Source organism: Echiichthys vipera, assembly GCF_963691815.1.
Source record: "Echiichthys vipera genome assembly, chromosome: 21".
In the NCBI taxonomy this organism is placed as follows: Eukaryota; Metazoa; Chordata; class Actinopteri; order Perciformes; family Trachinidae; genus Echiichthys; species Echiichthys vipera.
This window is the reverse complement of record NC_139846.1, coordinates 3125651-3150841: the sequence shown is the minus strand read 5'-3', so window position 1 is coordinate 3150841 and position 25191 is coordinate 3125651. Positions and strand designations below refer to the sequence as shown.

The window sequence follows — 25191 nt, the reverse complement described above, 5'->3', positions numbered from 1 at the left end:
CCCATATGTACCAGTCACTGGCTGTCAACAGAGAGCCCACTGGGCACCGCTTCACTGACTGAGACTTAGGAAATCACTTTTAGTTTCTGGGGTCTGCTAGCTTGTTAGCTTGTAACTGTCAGAGGCAAACAGCTATGATGACAGTGTGTTTTCTCTCTGTACTGACAGTCCGCTCTGAGCTGGAGGTTTCACATTTCTTTGCCGGTGTTATGTTGAAGTTGTTCCCCTGTCCAATATTGTTTCACATAAGACAGTGATTGGTTTATGGATTAGTGACGCACCAACTAAATCTCAGAGAAGTGCAAAGACATCTGCTCCTTCATGAGATGAATGTGAAAGCACCTCTGATACAAGTGACTATAGTAAGTGTCATTGACATTTTAGAGGACAGAAACAGAAGAAAAACACTTTTTTAAGTCAAAGGGGAATTTAATTTTCAAGGTTGTGAAATATCTGGCTCTGAAATTTTTGCCCTATCCCAATAAAATGGAGGTAAATGAAATTTAATTTCTGCTGCTAACAACAATTTACAATAGTCAACATATTTTTACAGGTTTCATTGACGCCTTATCCTTATTATATAAATAGTCCCAATAACAGCTGCACAACAGGTTTTGAAATAGTGTGAATGATGTGCAGAAGGAACTTGTTTGTGACTGTGGTGGTTGTGATTTCTAGGCTGTAGCCGAACGTATGAACATGAATATGGCTATCTGAAGAGTCCGGGCTGGCCTGACATCTATCCCCACAACATGGACTGCATCATCATCCTGAAGGCACCACAAAACAGCTACATCTCCTTCTTCTTTAACAATTTCGACGTGGAGGGCCACAGTCAGTGTGGATTTGACTACCTGGAGGTAAAACAAGCAGCACACATGCTGAGACTCATAAAATATGTATATTTGTAAAATCACATTTATCAATCAACCCAATGAGCTCTGTCCCACTTTATGTAGTATAGTCAGCCTGAGCTCACCTCACACAGAGAATGCAAACAGATCATTTGTTCATGGAGGTAAACTACTTGGAAAAATATTATCTTTCTTCTTCTTTGTTTTTTATTGAATGAGTCCTTACCCCAAGTAAAGGAGTTCAAGTACCTCGGGATCACGTTCGTTTGAGTGAGGGGACGATGGGGCGTGAGTTTGGCCGGAGAATCGGAGCAGTGGGGGCGGTGTTGCAGTCGCTCTACCGTACCATTGTGATGAAAAAAGCTCTCGATCTACTGGTCAATCTTCGTTCCTACCATGAAAGCTGGGTCATGACCGAAAGAACGAGGTCGTAGGTACAAGCGGCCAAAATGTGTTTTCTCAGGAGGGTGGCTGGAGTCCAGTCCGAGGAACTCGGAGTAGAGCCGCTGCTCCTTTGCGTTGAAAAGAGCCAGTTGAGGTGGTTCGAGCATCTAGTAAGGATGCCCCCTGGGCGCCTCCCTACGGAGGTGTTCCAGGCACGCCCAGCTGGGAGGAGGCCTCGGGGAAGACCCAGGACTAGGTGGAGAGATTATTTCTCCACACTGGCCTGGGAACGCCATGGGATCCCCCAGTTAGAGCTGGTTAATGTGGCCCGGGAAAGGGAAGTTTGGGGTCCCCTGCTAAAGCTGCTGCCCCCGCGACCCGACCCCCGGATAAGCGGTTGAAGATGAGATGAGATGATGAGATGATGAGATGATAAGAAATACATGTTATCAGCAAAATTATTTGATATTGCAAACGCAAAGTAAAAAGTAATTTGGCAGAATTCTAAACTGAGCTTCACACAAAGCCTCTATGCTGATTTATCGGTTCTCTACACTACAGGGCCAAACTTATGTGGACATGTGTGTGTACTTTTTGCATTAAAGGTTGAATATGGAGAGTGAGCAAACATCACCCCCTTGTGTCTCAAGATCGTAGTCGCAACAGCAAAATAATTCCAGCAGTCGGGTTGCCAGGTTGTCAGACCCGCCCCAGAAGCCTACAGGAAACCAAGTTTGATTGAGCCTGTTTGAACCCATCCCCTCTGGCAAATTGCTCCATAAAAACAAGTATTGCAGAGGAGTTTGACTGACAGTTAGCGTTAGCTGTTACCGTTAAGTAAACATGAAGGTGACCTTACTGATCAAGGAGAAATGTTGCCATTTGGGCGTGCATTTTAATGCCATTGAACACCTTTATATCAGTCCGTGGAGTGAATGCTTGGCCTATATTGACTCTGTTTTTTGCCCGTCTCCGGTCACTCAGCTGCTGGGACAAATAACACCCCCTTCACTGAGGCTCCGAAGCAGCTGCAGGATTGGCAAACTCCATTTAACCCAGTGCCAGCCTACAGTAGCTGCACCCGACAACAGACTTAACATATTATTTTATAGAAAAGCAATTCTTTCATTCTGTAAAAAACGCCCAGTGGGTGTGTTATTTAAAAAATATATATAGCTTTTAATAATTATTCTACTTATTCAACCTTTACTATGTATGCTCTGATGTGTGTGATCTGTCTGACCATTCCCATCTCTGATGTGATGAATGAATAATAATACATAAATAAAAACACTCTGTTATCTCTAAGATCCGTAATGGCAGTACAGCAGATTCCCCACTGATTGGTCGGTTCTGTGGAAGCACCCTGCCCAGCCCCATCTTTCCACAATCCAACCTGCTCTACTTACGATTCAAGAGTGACTACTCCAATGCCCGGGATGGCTTCGAGGCCACATGGACGTCCTCCCCTCACGGTCAGAGCTGCACTGGTACTATTAAACATTAAGAGCCTGCAGGTTTTCATTTCAACCAAAGAATTAAAAAAGTGTCATCAATGACAATTGACTGTGTTCAAACTGAGTGATTTTGTTGATGCAACACTTCATCTCACACCCTAGGACCCACCATGGTGTGGTTCTTTTGCAGCTGTAAAATTCCTTTGGCCAAGAGCCAAGAGCCAAAGATAAAATCACATCAAAGCTTTTATACTGTACATAAAAACTCGAGATGATGTTCTGTGGAGCTCCCTACATACCTAACTTCTGCCTCTCTGAAGACCATTTTTTGGTCAGAAATTTATTCAAGCAATTCAAGCAATTTAGTATTGCACTTCCATCAAGTTAGGATTGTGTAAGCAATATAAGCCAACATTTTTCAGAATGCAATATCATAGCGTCTTTCATTAGACCCTGTCTGTTCATCATCAGTGTCTTTCAAATTCCACATCCCAGTTTGAAACACAAGCTTTCTCTTTACACAGTAAATCTGTAGTCTAAAGTAGAAGATGATAACACCAGGGTTATCTCATCTATCATAGTCTGACACTGCCAACAGGTGGACCACTGATTTGTCAGTCTCAATTTATCTCATTTTCCTGGTATTTCCAGCTCCTTGTTAATGACAGTGTTCTCCTAAATGTCCAGAAAAACAGCTAATACAGATGCCTTTACTCATGCTGTCCAAAGGAAGCTTCATGAAGCGTTGGAGCTCTCTGTTCCACAAAGGGTTGAAAACACACTGAATCACCATTCACTGAACCTTTCTCTTTAAACCAAGGGCTCCATCTAGTGGGCTCAACAAATACAACAAATGCTTCATGAAGCTTCATTTGGACATCACTAGCCTTTACAGTGGTGACTGTAACTTAAGTTCTTGACCAGCTCTGGAAGACTAGTAGAGCTAATGAGTCGAATGTTTGTGGCCAAATGCATTTCCTTTGACCTGGTTTTATTCTCCTAGGTTGTATCTTGTATGTCTTTATTCCTACTGTCTGGTAGCAGTAGGAATGCTTCATGAATTCCTGCTTTCGTCTTAACTGAAACCTCTTTGTTTGATATGTTTGTGTCCTCCTGTAGGTTGTGGTGGTACTCTGTATGGAGACCACGGCTCATTCTCAAGTCCCAACTACCCAGGCACCTATCCCAACAGTACCCACTGTGAATGGGGCATCATGGCACCCAGAAGTCGTGTGGTGACCATCACCTTTGCCCAGATCAGTATCGATGATCCTGGAGATTGCCAGAACAACTTCTTGAAGCTGTATGATGGCCCAGACACCTCCGCCCCGCCTGTTGGACCCTACTGTGGAGTGGTATGTAACCTCCAGAAAGCAATCACCACTTCTTCAACTGTTATGCAAATGAGCCCAGTCTTACTTCAATATAATTCAATTCACTTTCATAAATTAATATATTAATTAAAATAAATTAAAAAGTGTATACGGGCTTAGAATATTCAGATTACATTTGTAGGCCATCCTCATGCTCTATTATGTCTCAGAAGTTCTAGCAGCAATTTTTGGGTTAATACAAGAGATAGGCTTTGCTTGCATCTCTGGAAGTGTGTCTGTCTGTCTCTCTCTGTCCATCTGTGTGTCTTTTCTCTCTCCTTTTCTTCCTCCCCAACCGGTCAAGACAGATGGCCGTCCTCCACAGAGCTGGGTCTGTCTGACGTTCCTGCCTGTTAAAGGGAAGGTTTTCGTTGCCACCGTACTCTACAGAGGAATTGTTGGGTCTATGTAAATCATAAATAAGTCATTGAGTGTGGTCTTTACCTACTCTGTAAAGTGTCCTGAGATAACTTTTGTTATGATTCGACACTATAAATAAAATTGAATTGAATAGATAGTCCAAATGAAGCTTCAGTTAGTTGTATTTGTTGAGCCCACTAGATGGAGCTCTTGGTTTAAAGAGAAGGGCTTAATGAATGGTGATTCATTGTGTTGTTTTCAACCCTTTGTTGAACAGAGAGCACTAGTTGATACCATTTTTACATAGATTTGGTGCTGAATTTAACCATGTTTTCACTCAAGAATTGACAGAGAAGGGTCAACAACTCACATTAAGACATCCAAACCTTTAGGAACACCAAAGAAAAATCCAGGCTTTGCTTTGTGATCAATAACGTTTGACATTGATAACTTCCAACCAATTTCCAACCTACCATTTCTTCCAACAATTCTTGAAGAGCAGTTGCAGCTCAAGTTCTGTCTTTCTTTGTGTCTGTCTGTCTGTCTGTCTGTCCGTCTGTTTTGTCATGAACGGTGCAGGGAAATAACACTGGGAGACTGGACCCAAGTGCAGATACGGACACGGGGTAAAAGTACAAACAAATATTTAATAAACATGACAAACAAAACGTGAATCACTACAGAGGAAACACAAACACTGAGGACTAGACGGTCGAGGAAAACAGGAACGAGGAAACAACGGACGATCAGGGAACAGATCGAGGAAACAGGAACACGGGATACTACGGAAAGAAACGAAAGACAACAATGATTAATACGATACCAACAACAAGGAGCGCAAAACCAACGAACGAGAAACGGGAGCCAATCCGACAAAGACTTTACCAATGGAAGGATTACAACGGGATGGCACTGCATGCCTGTCAGCTCTGGGTCTTTATAGTCCTTCAGGTGATTAGCGTAACAGGCTGCAGCTGGGCAAGGACACGCCTACCCATACCTGGACCAACAAAACACAAAGGGGAGACACATGCACGGAAAAACAGACAGAGGGAGACAAACTCATACAAAAGGGAGAGAGGAGGGCACTGACAGAACCAATGCTTGACATTTTTGTTTGTTTGTTTGTCTGTCTGCCTGTCTGTCTTTGTGTCTGTTTGTCTGTCTGTCTTTGTGTCTGTCTGTCCGTCTTTGTCTCTGTCTTTTCTCTCTTTCTTCTTTTCTTCCTCTCCAACCGGTCAAGACAGATGTCCATCCTCCATAGAGCTTGGTTTGTTCCACATTCCTGCATATTAAAGGGAAGGTTTCCGTTGCCACTGTGTGCACAAGATAGTGTTGCTGCTCATGGGGGAATTGTTGGGTCTATGTAAATTATAAATAAGTTAGAGAGAGTGGTCTTTACCTACTCTATATGTGAAGTGTCCGAGATAACTTTTGTTATGATTTGGCACTGTAAATAAAATTGAATTGAATTGAATTGACAACTCAACTCAAACACTTCAGATCACAGCTCTCCCTAGTCACTCCCAGTGTTCCTGAGGGTTCTGTCTTGGGTCCTCTACTCTCTTCATCATATACCTCCTACCTCTCGGTCACATTTCCAGGCGCTTGGTATTCACTTTAACTGTTAAGCGGATTATACCCAGCTCCAGCTGTCTTCCAAGCCCTATTCCAGCCTCCCACTCTCATTCCGCTCCGACTGCTCCTCGAAGTTAAATCCTGGTTCTCTCCTAACTTTTTCAAACTCAATAGCAATACAACTGAAGTTCTCCTTGTTGCCTCCAAATCAAACCCCGGACGCTAATGTGAAAACAGCTCTAACTTATCTCTCAGCTGTTGTACACAAACAGCAGCGCTCAAACCCAGATAGTGTGCATATCATAGCAGGTGATTTCAACCAGGCATGCTTAAAGACAGACCTTCGTAGCCACGCCCCCTCCTCTCCTAGGCCAAGCCTCACAAGCCACCATTCCTCCATGTTTAAAAACAACAACAATCATTTCCATCCCCAAAAAGCCAGTCTCAGAGGATCTCAACAATTTCAGACCTGTGGCACTCACATCAGTGATCATGAAATGGTTTGAGAGACTCGTTCTTTGCCCCATCATAGACAGCCTACCTCCTTCGATCCACACCAGTTTGCCTACCGCACCATGATGCTATGTGAGGATACTCTTCATAGACTATAGCTTGGCAATTAAAACCATCATTCCAGTTACTCTCACAAGCAAACTCTTTGCCTTAGGGATCTCTCCCCTATCTGCACCTGGATCCAAGACTTTCACTCCAACCGTTCACAGACCGTTAAACTTGGCCCACACATCTCCTCCACCACCACACTCAGCACTGGGGCACCACAAGGCTGTGTGCTGAGTCCACTACTATACTCTTTACACACACGATTTCACACCAGCTCACCGCACCAACACCATCATCAAATTCACAGACGGTACAACTATCATTGGTCTCATCTCAGGGGGCGATGAGTCTGCCTACAGGGATGAGATCCACAGGCTAACAGCATGGTGTTCAGTGAACAACCTCTCACTGAACGCCACAAAAACAAAGGAAATCATTATCGATTTCAAAAGGACACAGACCACAGAACCGGCTCTGATCTACATTGGAGGGGCGTGCGTGGAGAGGGTTCACACCTTCTAATCTGAGACAACTTTTCCCGATCTGACAATACAAGGGAAACGGTTAAAAAGGCACAGCAGGGACTCCACTTCCTGAAGGAACTGGAGAAGAAGCTGCTGGTGGCCTTTTACCGGGCAGTCAGAGCGTTCTGACCTACAACATCAAGGTCTGGCTTTCCATGTGCAAAAATAAATCAGAATCAGAATCAGAATCAGGTTTACTGCCAGACAATTTTCATTGCAAGGAATTTTACTTGATTTGACAATGCCTACATAAATATAAACATGAACACAAGCAAACTAAACATATGGCATTGAATTATATACATGAAATATAAGTGACTGTATTTGTATGACCAGTGCAGGTGGTAATGTGCAAGTTAAAGTGTCCAGTGAAAAAGGGGGGGGGGGGGGGGGGGGGTTAATATAACACCTGTGATTTGGGTACGTTAATATAACGTGTGAGTTCCAGATGTCGTTAATATAACGAATGACAGTTAAGTGTCTTTAACAGAATTCCAGAGCCTGACGGCAGAGGGGAAGAAACTGTTCTTGTGGCGGGAGGTTTTGGTCCTGATGGACCGCAGCCTCCGGCCAGAGGGGAGAGGTTCAAACAGATAGTGTCCAGGGTGGGAGGGATCAGCAGCTATCCTCCCTGCTCTCCTCAGGGTCCTGGAAGAGTAGAGTTCTGGGAGAGAAGGGAGGTTGCAGCCAATCACCTTTTCTGCAGAACGTATGATACGCTGCAGTCTGCGCCTGTCCTTGGCAGAGGCAGCAGCATACCAGACGGTGATGGAGGAGGTGAGGATGGACTCGATGATGGCAGTGTAGAAGTGGACCAGCATTGTCCGTGTTAGATTGAACTTCTTCAGCTGCCTCAGGAAGTACGTCCTCTGCTGAGCCTTCTTGATAAGGGAGCTGATGTTTGGCTCCCACCTGAGGTCCTGGGAGATGATGGTTCCCAGGAAGAGGAAGGACTCCACAGTGTCCACTGGAGAGTCACACAGGATGATGGGGGAGGGTGGGGCTGTGCTCTTCCTGAAGTCTATAGTCATCTCCACTGTTTTTGAAGCATTTAGCTCCAGGTTGTTCTCCCTGCACCAAGTCACCAGTTGGTCGATCTCCCATCTGTAGGCAGACTCATCCCCACCAGAGATGAGTCCAATGAGGGTGGTGTCATCCGCGAACTTAAGGAGCTTGACGGACTGGTGACTGGAGGTGCAGTTCTTAGTGTACAGGGAGAAGAGCTGGGGAGAAAGAACACAGCCCTGCGGAGAGCCGGTGCTGATCATCCTGGAGTCCGAGGTGAGGCTTCCCAGCCTCACGTGCTGCTTCCTGTCAGTCAGGAAGTTGGTGATCCACCTGCAGGTGGAGTCTGGCACGTTGAGTTGAGAAAGCTTGTCCTGCAGACGAGCCGGGATGATTGTGTTGAATGCAGAGCTGAAGTCCACAAACAGGATCCTGACGTAGGATCCTGCAGAGTCCAGATGCTGGAGGATGAAGTGTGTAGCCATGTTAACAGCATCGTCTACAGACCTGTTGGCTCTGTAGGCAAACTGCAGGGGGTCCAGGAGTGAGTCTGTGATGGATTTGAGGTGGGACAAAACCAGGCGCTCAAAGGATTTCATGACCACAGAGGTCGACAGGTCTGTAGTCGTTTAATCCAGTGGGTCCTGGTTTTTTGGGGACTGGTATGATGGTGGAGGCCTTGAAGCAAGCTGGCACACGGCATGTCTCCAGTGAGGTGTTAAAGATGTCCGTGAACAGAGGAGACAGCTGGTCCGCACAGTGCTTCAGGCAGGATGGCGACACGGAATCTGGCCCAGCAGCTTTGCGGGGGTTCTGTCTCTTGAAGAGCCGGTTAACGTCTCTCTCAAGGACAGACAGAGGTGTCGGTGGAGGGGGGGTGGGGAGGGGCAGCTGTGGTGGTAGGAGGTTTACAGTCTCTATTGTGGTGGTGGGGGGAGAAGGGCTGATGGGCTGGAGCTGGTGGGTAGTGTGGTGGGGGGTGGTGTGAGTACTGTCCAGGTGATCTTCAAAGCGACAGTAGAAGTCGTTGAGGTTGTTGGCAAGTTGTTGATCGTTAGCAGCAGGGGGGGCTCTTGGCTTGTAGTTGGTGATCTGCCTGAGCCCCCTCCAGACAGACGCAGAGTCGTTAGAGGAGAACTGATGTTGTAGCTTCTTGGAGTACAGCTGTTTAGCGTCCCTCACCGCCCTGCTAAACCTGTACTTGGCCTCTTTGTACTCTGCTCTGTTGCCACTTTTGAAAGCCCTTTCCTTGTCAGACCTCAACTGTCGCAGTCTGGGTGTGAACCAGGGCTTGTCATTGTTATAAGTCACCCTGGTGCGTGTTGGTACACAGCAGTCCTCACAGAAGCTGATGTATGACGTCACAGCTTCTGTGTACTCATCCAGACTGGTGGAAGCAGTCCTGAACACATCCCAGTCAGTACAGTCCAGACACGCCTTTAAGTCCTCTGCAGCTTCGCTGGTCCACTTTTTTGATGTCCTCACCACAGGTTTAAAGAGTTTTAGTCTTTGTCTGTAGGCAGGAATCAGGTGGGCCATGTTGTGGTCAGAGTGTCCAAGTGCAGCGCGGGTGACGGCGTGATAGGCGTTACTGACTGCTGCGTAACAGTGATCCAGAGTGTTCCCCTCCCTGGTTGCACATTTAATAAACTGTCTGTATTCGGGCAATTCCTGACTGAGGTTACCTTTGTTAAAATCCCCGAGGACAATAACTAAGGAGTCCGGGTTGGTCCGCTCCACTTCCAGTATCTGGTCGGCGAGCGCTCGCTGTGCGTCCTGCACGTTGGCCTCCGGTGGAATGTAAACACCGACCAGAATGAAGGAAGCGAACTCACGTGGGGAGTAGAATGGTTTGCAGTTAATAATAAAAGTTTCCAGGAGGGGAGAACAGTGTTGTTGTATCACCGTTACGTCGTTGCACCAGCCGCTTTTGATGTAGAAACAAATACCTCCACCCTTTGTTTTGCCAGAGAGCCGTGTGTCACGGTCCGCTCAGTGAAGCTGGAATCCATCCAGCTGTAGCGCAGAGTCCGGGATGTTCTCACACAGCCATGACTCGCTGAAGCACGAAACAGAGGATGAATTAAAGTCCTTGTCTCTCCTCAACAGGAGCTGAAGTTCGTCCATTTTATTGCCCAGTGAGCGCACGTTAGAGAGAAATATTCCAGGTAGCGGCGTGCGTCTTCCCCTCTGGCGAAGGCGCACGAGCGCACCGGCTCGTTTCCCCCTGCAACGGCGTAAAGTTGTAAAGGCGAGGGTACCTTGGACTAAAAAGTTCACCAGAACCGATGTGGGAGCCAGAAATTCGGGAAACAAATCCCGCGGAGTTGTTACCCGAATGTTCATGAGCTGTTCTCTGGTGAAAGAAAGCCGTGAATCCAGACAAAAAACACTGTTTACAAACAAAACAAGACAAAACAAAGCGCACCAACAAATCGAGGCAGCCATCCGCGGCTCCATCTTGAGCATTTGATACGACAATTAGTCGACTATAGGCAAGGCGTGAAGAATCAGATTTAAGTATGAACACTTTTAGTCGGGGACATCCCTAAACCCACATAACTTAAGGTCTGAGGACAAGGGACCTTATTTGAAAATTTAGCATAACTTAATGGCATTATTTAGCCCACTTCCCAAAGCTACCATGATATGGTTGGTGACAATGGATCCTTCAATAATCATCAACATCTCCCTGCTACAGCCTCTGAAAGACAAAAAGTCAGAAGTCTCAAGGGGTTAACTTAATAAGGGCTATGACTGATAGATTGAATACACAAACATGTGATTTGTTTCTCCTCTCTGTTTGTTTAGGAAACCAGCATCGCTCCGTTCACATCCTCCTCCCATCATGTCTACATTGTTTTCCAAGCCCAGTACGCAACCCTGCCTTCTGGGTTCAGACTCACCTGGAGCAGCTGAAAGAATGCCCTTCAACACATACACACTTACATACACGCTCATGCAGACACCTGCTGACAAATGTCCTAATCACGACCTGCTGTGCATTTATTTTTCAATGAAACCAATGTAATATAATAATAATAATAATAATAATAATAATAATAATAATAAAAAATATATATACTGACATAACAAATGCATGATTTGTCCTTTGTGATTCCAGATGTTTTTAGTTTTACATTTTATAGTTTTATATTCATTTTGAGAGTGCAACAACCCCACTGACCTGCCGATGCACCAGACTTTACAAACTGTTGTCGGATGGACAAGCATTGTTCATACCTAAGGGACTTGAAATTACATAATTTGTTAAGAGGAATGATACCATATCAGAGTGTACTGGATTGATAAGCTGTTATCAAACTGTATCAAAATCATAAAGGCCCAGAGCCTTGACTAATGCAAGTTTATGCTCAGTTTCTAACTTTCAAACAGCATCTTATACTCTTTGTCTTCTGAAGAAAGAATAAACTACTATCTAAAGTTTTACAAACAAGGTTTTCTCATGTTTTTGGAATTTCCCATTTTTTTCATTTTTCTTTCTGTGCCTGCTTACACTATTATGTGAATTCAGATTATCCTTAATCAGCCTTTGTGCCAAGTTCTGGAAGCTCGTCCACATGTGTATTTCAGTTTGTTACTATACATTTTATTTAAAGCTCTATTTTCTTTTCTTTTAATTTTTTAGCACCCACAGCCACAGGGTTTTTTGAAGTATTCTTGTTCTCTGTTTGGTCAAAGGGCTTTAGTGAAGCCTGACACTTATCATAGACTGATGTACAGAGGTGACCTGTATCGATACTGTATGTGCATTCTAACCCAGGGTGGACGGTTGTGTTTCATACAGGCATTCTATTAATCTCTTGTGGTGAGTTAAGGGATCAAACACTGTTAGTTAAGGTAGGAGACCCCAGAAGCTCAGTTTAGCTGTTAGTTGTGAGCTGGAGAGCTCAGAAGGTTTTTTTTTCTATGGGAGTAGCCCTCAGATTGGTCACAATGTCATTGTCTTGTTTTATATTGTTTTGTTTTGTTTTATGTGTGTTTGGGCCCTTTTTTTGTTTGTTTGTTTGTTCTGTTTTACGTTTCCTCCCCACTCTCTTCCTCAACTACTGCAGAATACTTTATGGTCATGTAGTGTCATTCTAACTTGTTATTATTGTTCCTATGGCTAATGCTGTAAAGAGTGCGTTTGATTTTCTGGAATACTAAGGGAAAACTTGTAAGGTCCTAACAGTTACAGCACCTAAAGGGGGATGTGATGTTCCTGCAGGAAACACATCTCAAATCAGCTGACACCCCACGTATTAAGAGGGCGTGGATGTGTCACTTATTCCATTCAAAATTTACAGATAGAGTTAGAGGGGCAGCTATCATCATTCATAAAAGGGTCCTGTTTGAGCCGACAAATGTGATTCTAGATAATGACGGCCGTTATGTTATAGTTCGGCACGCTCCAGAACACAGCAGTGGTCTTGTTTGTGTTTTATGCGCCCACATGGAACAATGAACAGTTATTTACAAGGCTATTATTGAGAATCCCACACGCTGACAGTCAAGGCATTATCATGGGTGGGGACTTCAATCTGGTGCAGGATGTGACTCTCGACAGATCTTCTCCTACACAGGTTACACTATACAAATCAGCACACATAGTAAAAACATACGCATCACAGTTGGGAATTTCTGATCCTTGGAGGTTTAAAAAAACCCAACAGTAAAGCCTTCTCCGAGTAGTTTTCCATGGGATACAATTTCACGTTTACAATGGAAGTTCAGTTCACACTTACTGTGGGATAGTAAGTTTAAAGATTTTGTTGCAACCCAAATCTGCTCTGACATAGAGTTTAATGACACCCCTGACTTCAGCAGTGGCACTCAATGGGAAGAGCTTAAAGCTACTATTCGGGGACAAGTAATATCCTATATTTCTCAAATGAGGAGGGCTGAACGGCATAGGCTGGTGGAAATTGCAGAGGAACAGGTGAAACTCTGGAACTTGCTCCACCCCCCCTATATAGGAAATGGCTACTGCTACATTCAGAACACGGACTCTTGATGACACGCATGGAGAGGCAGCTCCAAACAAAGCTTTTTTGGCGCACCAGGTTCTTCTGGACTGAATTCTAAAATTTGACTACACGACGGCCACACTTCTGATCCAGTGATTATTAACAAGTCTTTTTCTGATTTCTACACCGCACTATATACTTCTGAATGCAACCCAATTACTGCAGCGATCTCCCATCTGTTAGACTGTTTAACATACCCTCAAAGTGATATAAATATCTCTAGGGAACTCGGTAGACCCATGTCTCTGTTGGAGGTGCATGAAGCGATCAAGTCTATGCAAAACCTGAAATCTCCTGGTCCCAATGGTTTTTACAGTCAAGTTCTTTAAGGCGTACTCGATGTTTTTAGCTCCCATCCTTGTGAGAATTTTTAATGACTCCTTTACTGAAGGCAGACTGCAAGCGACATTGTATGAGGCATCTATTTCATTGCTCCTGAAGAAAAAAGGGATCCTATCTCATGTAGCAGCTACAGACCGGTCTCATTTTAAAACGTAGATTGTAAGATCCTTGATAAGGTCCTCAACCTCCGCCTCCAAAGTGTGATGTCATCGATAATTCCATTAGACCAGACAGGCTTCACATTAGGGAGACACCGATTCTTCAATACCAGATGGCTGCTCAACATCATATTCTGACCTGGGTCGTATTGGCACTAGATGCAGAGACAGCCTTCGACCGGGTAGAGTCTGGCTTTCTATTTTTCATTTTGGAGAAATTTGGCTTTGATTCTAATTTTATTTCTTCGGTCAAACTTCTGTATGTAACTCCCTCTGCATCTGTAAACACTAACGTTGTCAGCATATTTCCCTCTCGAACATGGGATCCAGCAGGGCTGTCTGCTCTCACCATTGTTGTTCAACATAGCCATCGATCCATTAGCCATCTGGCTTAGAAACAGGAATGAGTTTGAAGGCATCACTCCTTTCCTTATATGTGGACAATCTAATCTTATTTATATCAAACCCCACATCCTCCCTCCCCCAGATTTAAAGAGTTTGGGCAGTTGAATATTCAGAAAAGTGAGTTATTTCTTGTTAACAACTTGGCGAGATGACTCCAATAATCCATATACCCCTTTAAAACAGCAGACAAGGGGTTCAGGTATTTTGGGCTGTTTATCACCAGCTCCTTCAGGGACCTTTTTCAAAAGAACTTCCAACTGCTATTAGATAAATATATGACAGACTTGTCCAGATGGGCAGGCCTCCCCCTGTCCCTTGCAGGCCGGGTTAATCTTACTAAGATGGTCATTTTACCAAAGTTTCTGTACCTTTTTCAACAACTCCCAATTTGTCTTAACAAATCATGTTTTACTAATCTAGACCAACAACTTAACACCTTTGTTTGGCACCAGCCTGTATCAAAACATATTCTCTAACTCCCAAAACCTGAAGGGGGACTAGCACTCCTGAATTTCCGCCACTTTTAAATATGCTCTGCGGTGAAGTTGCAGGCGTCTGCCCACCCTGGGCTCATACTGAGATACAACGATTTGCTCACAGCTCCCCATAACTGCTCACAAGGTCTCACCTAATCTGGTTGTCGTTAATACCATTAAAATTTGGATACAGTTCAGGAAGCAGTACGGCTTGCAAATGGCTTCGATCATTCCTGCACCGACCCAGCATTCCATATATGGTCAGATAATGGCCTCAAAATGCTTAATGACCTATATGACAAAGGTGCTTTTGCGTCCTTTGCATTTATGTTGGACAAATACAGTCTGCCTAAGAGCCACTTTTTTCGCTACGGTATGAGACATTTTATCCAAAAGCAATTCCCACATTTTCCGAACCGCCCCCCTGAGGCTCAGCTGGACCAAATCCTGGCTCTCAACGTACAACACAAATGAATCAATATCTGTCATTTATAATAAGATTGCTCTTCTGAGCCCAGTCCCCACTGCCTAACCTAAAAATGCATGGGAAAAGAGCTTGGGGGTAAACATCACTGAGGTCAAGTGGAGGGACATTCTAAAACTGGTTCACTCATCCTCGATTTGTGCCAGACACGGCCTATTACAGTGGAAGGTGCTTCATAGAGCCCATTTCACCGATGCAAAGCTGTCTAAGATATACCCTAGTCCCAGTGACACTTGTAACCATTGTAAGCAGTCCCCAGCTGACCACGCACACATGTTCTGGACGTGCCCGAAGCTTTTTGAATTTTGGTCCAATATATTTTAAACTGAAAGAACGAGGTCGCGGGTACAAGTGGCTGAAATGGGTTTTCTCAGGAGGGTGGCTGGAGTCTCCCTTAGAGATAGGGTGAGAAGTTCAGCCATCCGTGAGGAACTCGGAGTAGAGCCGCTGCTCCTTTGCGTTAAAAAGGAGCCAGTTGAGGTTGTTCGGGCATCTAGTAAGGATGCCCCCTTGGCGCCTTCCTAGGGAGGTGTTCCAGGCACGTCCAGCTGGGAGGAGGCCTCGGGGAAGACCCAGGACTAGGTGCAGAAATGATATCTCCACACTAGCCTGGGAACGCCTCGGGATCCCCCAGTTAGAGCTGGTTAATGTGGCCCGGGAAAGGGAAGTTTGGGGTCCCCTGCTAAAGCTGCTGCCCCCGCGACCCAACCCCGGATAAGCGGTTGAAGATGAGATGAGATATTTTAAACCCTCAAACAGGCTCTTAACACAAATTTGGAACCCAATCCTCTAACATTCTCCTTAAATGGAAACATGTTTCTTCACCGACTCATAACAGTTGGATATGTGAAATTTATCAATTTCTATGGTTGGAGAAGTTAAGGTTTTCACAGAGGGGATCATTGACAGCATTCCACTTGGGACCCACTGCTGGCTCTTATTAGTAATAGTCTTCCTGTTTATCCTGATGATGCTGAGGACACTTCCTAGTGCTTGGAAGGAGAGACCCACCCTTCACCCTCCATTTTTATTTTTTTTGTATTCCTCCTTGAATTATTTTATTAGGGCCCGAGCACCGCATAAGGGTACGTCCACCCGATCGAAAAGGACCTTTTCTTCCTCCATCGTTCTTAAAAAGTTTTCTGTCTACAAGGCCTCGGCTCAAGAAATATCTGTGTCCACAAGAAACCAGTGAAAAATCTAAAAATGCTTTAATACACATGCCAGGCCTGGATGTGGTGCTGTAACTGCCACAGAAATACACCAACACAGAGAAGAAGAGATGGGGAGATGCTGTTGCGTATAATCGTAATAGAAACAATGGAGAGTTTCTCACCAAATCCCAAATCCTCATCCATCCTAGAGAGAAACGAGCAGCGGGTGCTGCTGTGAGCCTCGTCTCCGTCCCAAAGCACTCACAGGCAGTCACTGTCTCGCTACTTTTTGCGACCTTCTTTGCAACTTTATTTATAAAAAGGGACCAATTTAGCAACTTATTCAGACCACCAGGGAAAAGGGAGAAATATATGGTCGGCCTTATTTATTCCTGTGCATGTGGCTTAGAGTACAGTTCAGTGTATGGATCTGTGTCCCTCCTCTTGCAGCAGCACCGTTGTTATGTCGGGCGATGACTGCATCGTTAAAAAAGTATGCCGTCCAGACGACAAGCCTAGGGGGGGCATTCTCAAATCTTCCCACTCTGGGACCTAGTTACAAAAAATACCATTTTCAGGCTCCGATAACGCAGGCTGTGTGTGGATGGTCGGCCTAACCGATACTAAAGTTGTGCGGTTACAGGAAAACGTGTCTTCGTGTAGACGGGCCCTAAGTCGGCGAGGACCCTATTGTAATTGGAATGATTATAATTATTATTATTACTATTATTATTAATATTATTAGGGCCCAAGCACTGACTAAGTCAGTGAGGGACCTATTGAAACCCTTATGATTCTTCTTCTTTTTTTTTCCCTTTTCACTGAAAATTTGAGGTGCTTGGGCAACACAAAAACAAATTAAATTTGGTGAAGTCGTCAGGACTGGAGCAAATTCCAGACGAACAAAAAAGTCAGCGGGACCAATACCCTTAACTCGACAGGAAGTCAGCCATTTTGATTTTTATGGCCATTTTTTTGTAATTGGAAAAATAATAATAATACCTGAGGGCCCGAGCACCGACGAAATTGGAGAGGACCCTGTTATAATTGAAATGATGATGATGATGATGATGATGATGATGATTATTATTATTATTATTATTATCGACAAAGTTGTCGAGGACCCTATTGTAATTGGAATGATTATTATTATTATTATTATTATTATTATTATTGTTATAATTTAGGGCCTGAGCACCGACTAAGTCGGTTGAGGACCCTACTATAATTGGAATGATTATTTTAATTATTATTATTATTATTATTAGGGCCCGAGCACAGACCAAGTTGGTCGAGGACCCTATTGAAATGGGAATTATTATTATTTTTTTAATTTTTTTAATTTCATTTTTTTTCCCTACTCTTAAATCACATTTCTGAGGGCCTAAATATGTATAACTTTTTGTGAAACTTTGCACAGAAGTGTTAAAAAATTTGATATTTTATGGATCTCATTCTTGGGCGTGGTAAATTAGCTCGAAAGCGCCCCCTTGAATATTGCCATTCACGTACATGTATGAAAATTGGTAGGAATGTAATGAATGCAGAGACACGATATCCTCTAAGGGGTATGCCCCAAACACAACAGGAAGTCCGCCATTTTGATTTTAACGTGTAACTTTTGATCATTTCTGGACGCTTTTTTCAAAAACTTTGCTCTGTACTTTAACAAACTCGTCATAGAGTTTTCAACAGAATTACTTCAAAGTTGGTCTGTACACCTTCAAGACATGACCGAGCATACGCGTTTTCATCTATCAGTCTGGCCGTTGCGGGGCCTCAAATTTCTCCGCCATGCCATGAACCAGGAAGCGGTCTTTAACACTTTAAAATCATGAACATACATTGTCCAATCTTTCCCAAACTTCTCAGGCATGATTGGCCTCTCGGCCTGAAAACATCTATGAGACAATATTTACGTATAGTCATAGTGCCCCCTGCTGGTAACAGGAAATTACATGTTTTATACTTTGATGTCCTTAGCCTGACTGGTTCATCACATCCTCCTCAAAAGTGGTGATTAGAGCCTTAAGACGTGAATGATGCTTCACTGTGACCATGGGACGATGTCATTAAACGGCAAAGCTGTGGCGGCACGGCGAATTTCGATGCAACGCCATGAGAAAAGACACCACTGAAAATGCACACCAGGGCCCTCATTTATCAATCTTGCGTGAAAACGGATGCAGATCTGAGCGCAGAATTGGTCGTACGACAGGACATGTGATTTATGAAACATTCCTATCGACCAATATCAGCGTATGAATGAATGGGCCTTGATAAATGCGGCGGCTGAATTTGATCGTCATTAACATGTTACGCCCTTAAATATTCCTGGTTCGGAGGCCTCGCCCAATGAGGTCAAACATGGAGAGAAGAAACACTGGTAAGAAAAGAGACATTTCCGACACAGAGATCGGCACCCTGACATCCGAGATGGTGCAAAATAAAGATGTGCTTTTTGATGATGTGGGAGTGGAATAAAAGGGGCCCATAAAAACGCTGTACGGAAAAGAATAACGGAAGCAGTCAACCCGAAGCGGCGCTCCACTGTGACCCGTGTGCGTGTGTGCGCACTGTTGAACCTGCGCTCCTGCTCTGTAGCGGGGTTTGCCAGCAGGGTTATTAGGTATTCCGTTAGAGGATATCCTTTGTCCCCTAGAAGAACCATACCAAAATGTTAATCATCTGATACCTTGTTTGATTTAATGCAATTTATCGAGGGTAGCCACTTACCGAGGAGATGACTTTGGCTCTGCAGTGCGCCTTCCTGCAGCCGTGCGCCAACACATTCATTCATTCATCTTCAACCGATTGTCCCTGTCGGGGTCACGACAGGGACTATTTTATTTGTTTTAAGAATTCCGTATTGATCTGTTCTTAATATGTGACTGCTTATGCTTAATGACAGCTGAGGTTTGTTAATTATTTTCAGCCAGATTTTGCTGTGCTGCACTACAAATCCACAGGCTCAAATTTGCGTACACTTAGACCTGACGTGAGATTTGATTGTAGCTCCCGCTCACGTCCAAATTGATAAGTGCCGAAGATTGTGTGGAAATGGTCGTACGCAGGTTTTTCAGCCGTACGTTTGTTTGATAAATGAGGGTCCAGGTTTTCAGATCTCTTCCAAACTTCACATGTATGAAGAGAGACCTGCAGTGAACACAGATGTAGGACAATTTTTATTGGTAGTCATAGCGCCCCCTACTGGCGACAGGACGTTACATTTTATATATTTTGATGTCTTTTTCCTAGCCGGTTGAACACATCCACCTCAAATCTTGTCAGCACATACTTAATACCTTCATGATGCTTGATCATGTAGCTTTTGGCTTTTCATCAAATTCTGTTGTCGTGACGACCATCCTTCGCAGTGAAACAGGAAGTGGTTGTAACTTCAACATACATTTTCCAACATGCCCCAAATTTCTCATGATTCATAACAGTCCAGGCCTGAACACATCTGTATCTCAATATTTAGTCATAAGTTTAGTGCCCCATACTGGCAACAGGAAAAATGACAAATATCTACCGATTTACATGAAACTTATATTGTGGGTTCTACACTTGGTGTAGGGTAACACAATGCATGTTGGGTAATGGCATGGCAGGCATTTTGTACCGCCCGCCATAAACAGGAGGTTGCTCTAACGTTAGCATGAATTGCCTAAACTGCACTACATTTCCCAGTGATTGTAAGAGTCAAGGCCTGCGGACAACTACATGCCTATAACGACTAACAGACACAGCGCCATCAACTGGCAACGGGAAATCAGACTTATATGGCATAGGTGAAACCCTGGTCAAAAATCTGTATTAAAAATAATTCATTGCATAATAAAAACCAAGATGTTTGAATTAAAAACACAGTATCATAGCAGAAAAATCAATTCATGAAATATATTTTTTTGTGTATGATTGAAATACAGATGTTTGCTTAAAAAAAGACAACTAGAGCTGTAATAAAATAAGCTATTTAGAGTTTTAATTTGTAAGAGCTAGGATGGAGATGTTCCTTCATCTAATCAGAGAGAAGCCACGTTGAACACGAGTCACAATACACACACTTCGGGATGGTGAAACACTAAAATAAAACGTGGATAAAACTGTTGGAGAAATCCCCCGGACCACCTGGACCTGTGTGAGCGCAGTTGGAGGAGCTGCTTGGGACGAAAAATGCATCGGTGAGCAACCGGTTTGAAATACTAAATCGCTAATGCTAAAAGCGAAACGAGCTAACCGTTAGCATACGAGCTAATGTCGGAGCGCTAGCTCCTGGTACTAATTAGCATTAGGGCAGACACACTAGATAATGCTGAAGCATTAATCTGACATTTTAAAGACGTTAATTTTCTATTTTGTTTGTTTTTTGTGCACACTGAGCTGCATTATGTGTTTGTTTAGCACTTTATCTGTGAACTTTAAGCACATTTAGCCACAATTTACCAACTGTGTTCATTAGATATTTGTCTTTCTTAATGGCTGATGTTGTTTGTGTGCTTATTACTATATAAAGCACACAGAATATTTTGATAGCACAAAATATTTTGATACTGTTGATTTTGAGAAGTTATTTCAATAACATATGATTATTTGAATGTTGTTTATTTTTTTACTGAGAATTGTGATGTCATACAGTACAGTAATTCAGTAAAAATAGTTATTCTCTATTGATATAGTTTGTCTAGATTTAACATGATCTATGAGCAAAGACCACAACATCACAATCCTTCCAGCAGGCAAGGGTAGATGCACAGTTGTTCTGAATACAACTGATTACCAGGCAAAGATCTCTGCACTACTCAGTGACTCTAACACTTATGAAACTCTGAAAGGAGACCCTACCAGTGGTTCCAAAAAGAAGGTTATGGAGTGTCTGCAGAAACTACAAAAAGAAGGAGTCATTGACAAATCACAATATTACAGGCTCTACCCCAGGGACCCCAACTGCTTATATGGACTCCCAAAAATCCATTAAGAAGGGGCCATTGTCAGAAGCATAAACTTGGTCACTTATAACATTGCCAAGCACGTTGCCAATGTAGGAGATTAAGCCTACTTTTGCTATGGCTAAAATATATCGGTCGCTGAATTAATTATGAATTAACTCGACTCGTTAAAATTTAGGATTTATTTTACCTCGAAGTAAGGGCACCACACCAAAATAAGACAGGATGTTTATTAAACTTTGGTGAAGGTTTAATACCTGTTAGTTATTTAAAGTAATTGATGGTTTAAATTTTATCAGTCTCGTCTTGAACACGTTAATTCGTACCACAGCCTTTATTAGTGACCAATACTTTCTGTACAGAACGGAAGACTCTCATAACGACGTAAGGTTATAAACATTTATTTGACTACCTAACAAGGAGAATACAGGATAGTGCAACACTGAATAGACAAGTGAAAAAAAGGTTAAATGTGGATATAAGAAGCTCAAGACTAGAGTGATTCAGACCTATGGGCTTGTTTATAATATCACTGGCGGATAAAAAAAAACTTGCTCTAATTAGCCGGCCAACAGAACTCGGATCAGAATCTAACCGTCACCAACGTTTAACCAAGAGTTGCATTAAAAGGCCAACCTTACTTTGCCGATATTACAGTCGCCCTGGCGTCTTACAGTACCGATGCAGGTTCCATGGGTCCACGTCCCGGTGTTTGGCGGACCTTAGTTCTGGTTCTGTAGACTGGGTCAGCTGCACGGTTGGACCGGCGGGCTCGTCTGCTCCCGCTCCGGCTCTTCAGGTGGCTGTGGCTCTGGAGGTTGTTTTTGGGTTGACAAAAATGTTCTGACCGGTTCTGAACTAGAGTTTGATGCAATTTGTTGACCGGACATAAGGGAAAAGACGGCACGAGGGGTTTTACTATACTTAGGAAAAATAAAAATGTGTCTTAGAATCTTATAAAGTTCCGCGGTAAAAATAGATTAATAAACGAAAATACTTAAGTTAGAAAACAACGTCTCTTGCTAACTTTGGGTTAACAAAGTTAGACAAAAGAACAAAGGGAACGAAGAGGGAAGAAGAGGTAAGTGCAGGAGGTGAAGTAACAAAAGGGGGGCAGAGGTGCGAAGAGGTGCAGAGGGAAGTTGCAGAGTGAGAGAGAGGTCAAGAGAGTGCAGAGACAGCAGTCTCTTCCTTCTCTACTCAGACAAAGGGGGCGTCTCGGTTTAACCCATCCCTTTGACTCTGAGCGAATCAACCGCTTTTTACCCTGTAATTCTAATTCTGAGATTAAACTATCTTTGGTTGATTTTCCATTATTAAGCTTTCTGATATCCAATTTAACCAAAATCTTTAGGCAGACAGTTTTAACAGATACAGATACTACACATCATCACATTCTCCTAGATATAGTGACAGGCCTATTATTAAAACACAACTTATTTCAGGAATTAGACAGAGACTTTGCACTTCTGAAACCACATAAACATAATCACAACAAGGAACAAATAATGCATATACTGTTACACACTTGCAAGAATGTCTTTGAACAGCCAGTTGCAATTAAACATTGAACTTTAACTGTGTTCCGAACTTCTACACAAAGTTCAAAGTTTAGATTTTATTACTGAAAGTCCCTCTGTCTCCCAACAGAGCACAGCTCCTCCAGTTCGAACTGCGGTCAGATTTGACGTTGATTTAGGTCAAAAGGGGTCCTTCTTTTGGCGTTCTGGTCCTTTTTATTACCCTTTTATTAAACGCATACAAATGTCTTCAATTCAAGATTCAAGATTCAAGATTCAAGAAGCTTTTATTTATCCCGAGGGAAATTATTTTGCAACAGTTTCAATACACAGGTGGAAAGGGATCAGAGTAACCATAAGCATAAACATAAATCAAATCAAAATAAAGCTAACGTCAGATAAATCAAGCAATGAACCAAGTGTGACAGAGTGCAACAGACATCGTGGTTAAGCGTAGGTATATACAATATACAACAATACGCGCTGTGCAGTTTAGCAGCAGATTGAAATAAAGTACAAACTAGATAAGTGAGAAGGAGCGATAAGTTATAAGTGTTAAAAATGTTAAAAATGCATTTCCTACAGAACTAAGTGACAGTATGGCACAGTGGAGTTTAGCAGCATTTCGTACTTAAGTAAGTTACAGTAAACCACAGTGAAATGTAGCAGCATGTCCTAAAGCACAGTAAGTGTATCAGCAGATAGTTACAGTACCATTAATATATAAATAAAGTGATGTAGTGGTGATATAAAGAGACAGTGTAAAGTGTAGCAGCAGTAAGTTACAGTACCACAAATAAGTGATGTAGTGGTGGTATAAAGTGACAGTGTATTATAGCAGCATTACTTACTGAACTAAGTGACAGTACAACTGAATAAAGTGGTGCAGTGATGGTATAAAGTGACAAAGTGACATTTTTAGGATACAGTGTCTCCACTGTTCCTTACCTGACTGGGGGGAGATGAATTATAAAGCTTGATGGCCGCCGGAAGAAAAGACTTCCTCCGGCATTCAGTATTACACCGGGGGAGAATGAGTCTATGGCTGAATGTGCTTCTGCTGGAGGTCAGCAGCTGGTGGAGAGGGTGAGAGTTATTGTCCAGGATGCTGTGCAGTTTGGACAGCATCCACCTCTCAGACACCGCCACCAAAGAGTCCAGTTTGACCCCCAGGACGGAGCCAGCCTTCCTGATGATCTTACTGATCCTCTTTGCGTCTGCTGCCCTCAGTCTGCTGCCCCAGCACACAACAGCAAAGAAGATGGCACTGGCTACCACTGACTGGTAGAACATCCTCAGCATGGTGTTACATACGTTGAATGACCGGAGCCTCCTCAGGAAATAGAGACGACTCTGGCCCTTCTTGTAAACAGCCTCAGTGTTCTTGGAAAAGTCCAGTTTGTTGTCCAGGTATACTCCAAGATATTTGTAATCCTGGACAACATCCACAGTCACGCCGTTGATGTAGATGGGTGTGGGAGCAGATTTACTCGTGCGGAAATCGACCACTAGCTCCTTAGTCTTGGTGGCGTTTAGAATCAGGTGATTAGCTGCACACCAGTCGACAAAGAGTCCACAACGCCCCTGTACTCCTCCTCCTTCCCCTCACTGACACAGCCAACAATTGCAGAATCGTCAGCAAACTTCTGCAGGTGGCAGGACTCAGAGAGGAGCTGAAAGTCTGAGGTGTACAGGGTGAACCGAAATGGGGAAAGAACAGTACACTGTGGAGCTCCAGTGCTGCTGACCACAGTGTCAGACATTCCGTCCTGCAGTCTGACATACTTTGGTCGACCCGTCAAGTAATCCGTAATCCAGGAAACCAGGGGAGGGTCCACCTGCATCGCCGTCAGCTTCCGTCCCAGCAGAGCAGGCCGGATGGTGTTGAACGCACTGGAGAAGTCCATGAACAAGATTCTCACTGTGGTCCCCGCTCTGTCCAGGTGGGCGCAGGCACGGTTGAGCAGGAAGATGATAGCATCCTCCACACCTAGTCTCGGCTGGTAGGCAAACTGTAGAGGGTCCAGTGATGAGCTGACCAGGGGCCGAAGAAGTGAAAGAGCCAGCCTCTCCAGGGACTTCATCAGGTGCGACGTCAGCGCCACCGGTCTGTAGTCTTCGGAGGTGCTGGGACGCACCTTCTTTGGTACTGGTACCAGGCAGGATGTCTTCCACAGCACAGGGACCTTCTCGAGACTCAGGCTGAGGTTGTAGATGTACTGCAGGACTCCACACAGCTGGATCGCACATGTTTTGAGGACCCTCGGGCTGACACCGTCGGGACCCGCTGCCTTGCCTGGGCGGAGTCTGCACAGCTCCTTCCTCACCTGCTCTGCAGTGAAGGTCTGTCTGCTGTGTGTGTTGGTGGGGGTGGAGAGAGGTAATGGCGGGGGGGAGGGGACAGGTAGTGCAAAATCAGGAAGGAATTGAGGGGGAGGTGTCAGCAGGGTTGGAGGTTTGGAGGTGGGTGGTTGTAGAGGAGCCGTGGGGGGGTTGGTCCAGAGCCCTTTCATCAAATCTGTTGAAGAACAGATTTAGTTCATTGACACGTTCAGTACCACCTCCTACCGTCTG

At 44.0% G+C, this 25191-nt stretch overlaps 1 protein-coding gene across 1 annotated transcript in view; it reads left to right on the top strand.

Moving 5' to 3' along the window:
• The window catches only part of cubn (cubilin (intrinsic factor-cobalamin receptor)), a gene marked incomplete at both ends in the record, with an annotated part of 156199 nt that extends 145184 nt beyond the window's left edge, over positions 1-11015 (top strand). The window contains 4 exons of the mRNA XM_083936559.1: positions 679-860; positions 2548-2713; positions 3815-4050; positions 10908-11015. Coding sequence (XP_083792685.1) covers positions 679-860; positions 2548-2713; positions 3815-4050; positions 10908-11015 — 692 coding nt within the window. The remainder of the gene's footprint in view (positions 1-678; positions 861-2547; positions 2714-3814; positions 4051-10907) is intronic.
• Positions 11016-25191: the final 14176 nt, after the last annotated feature.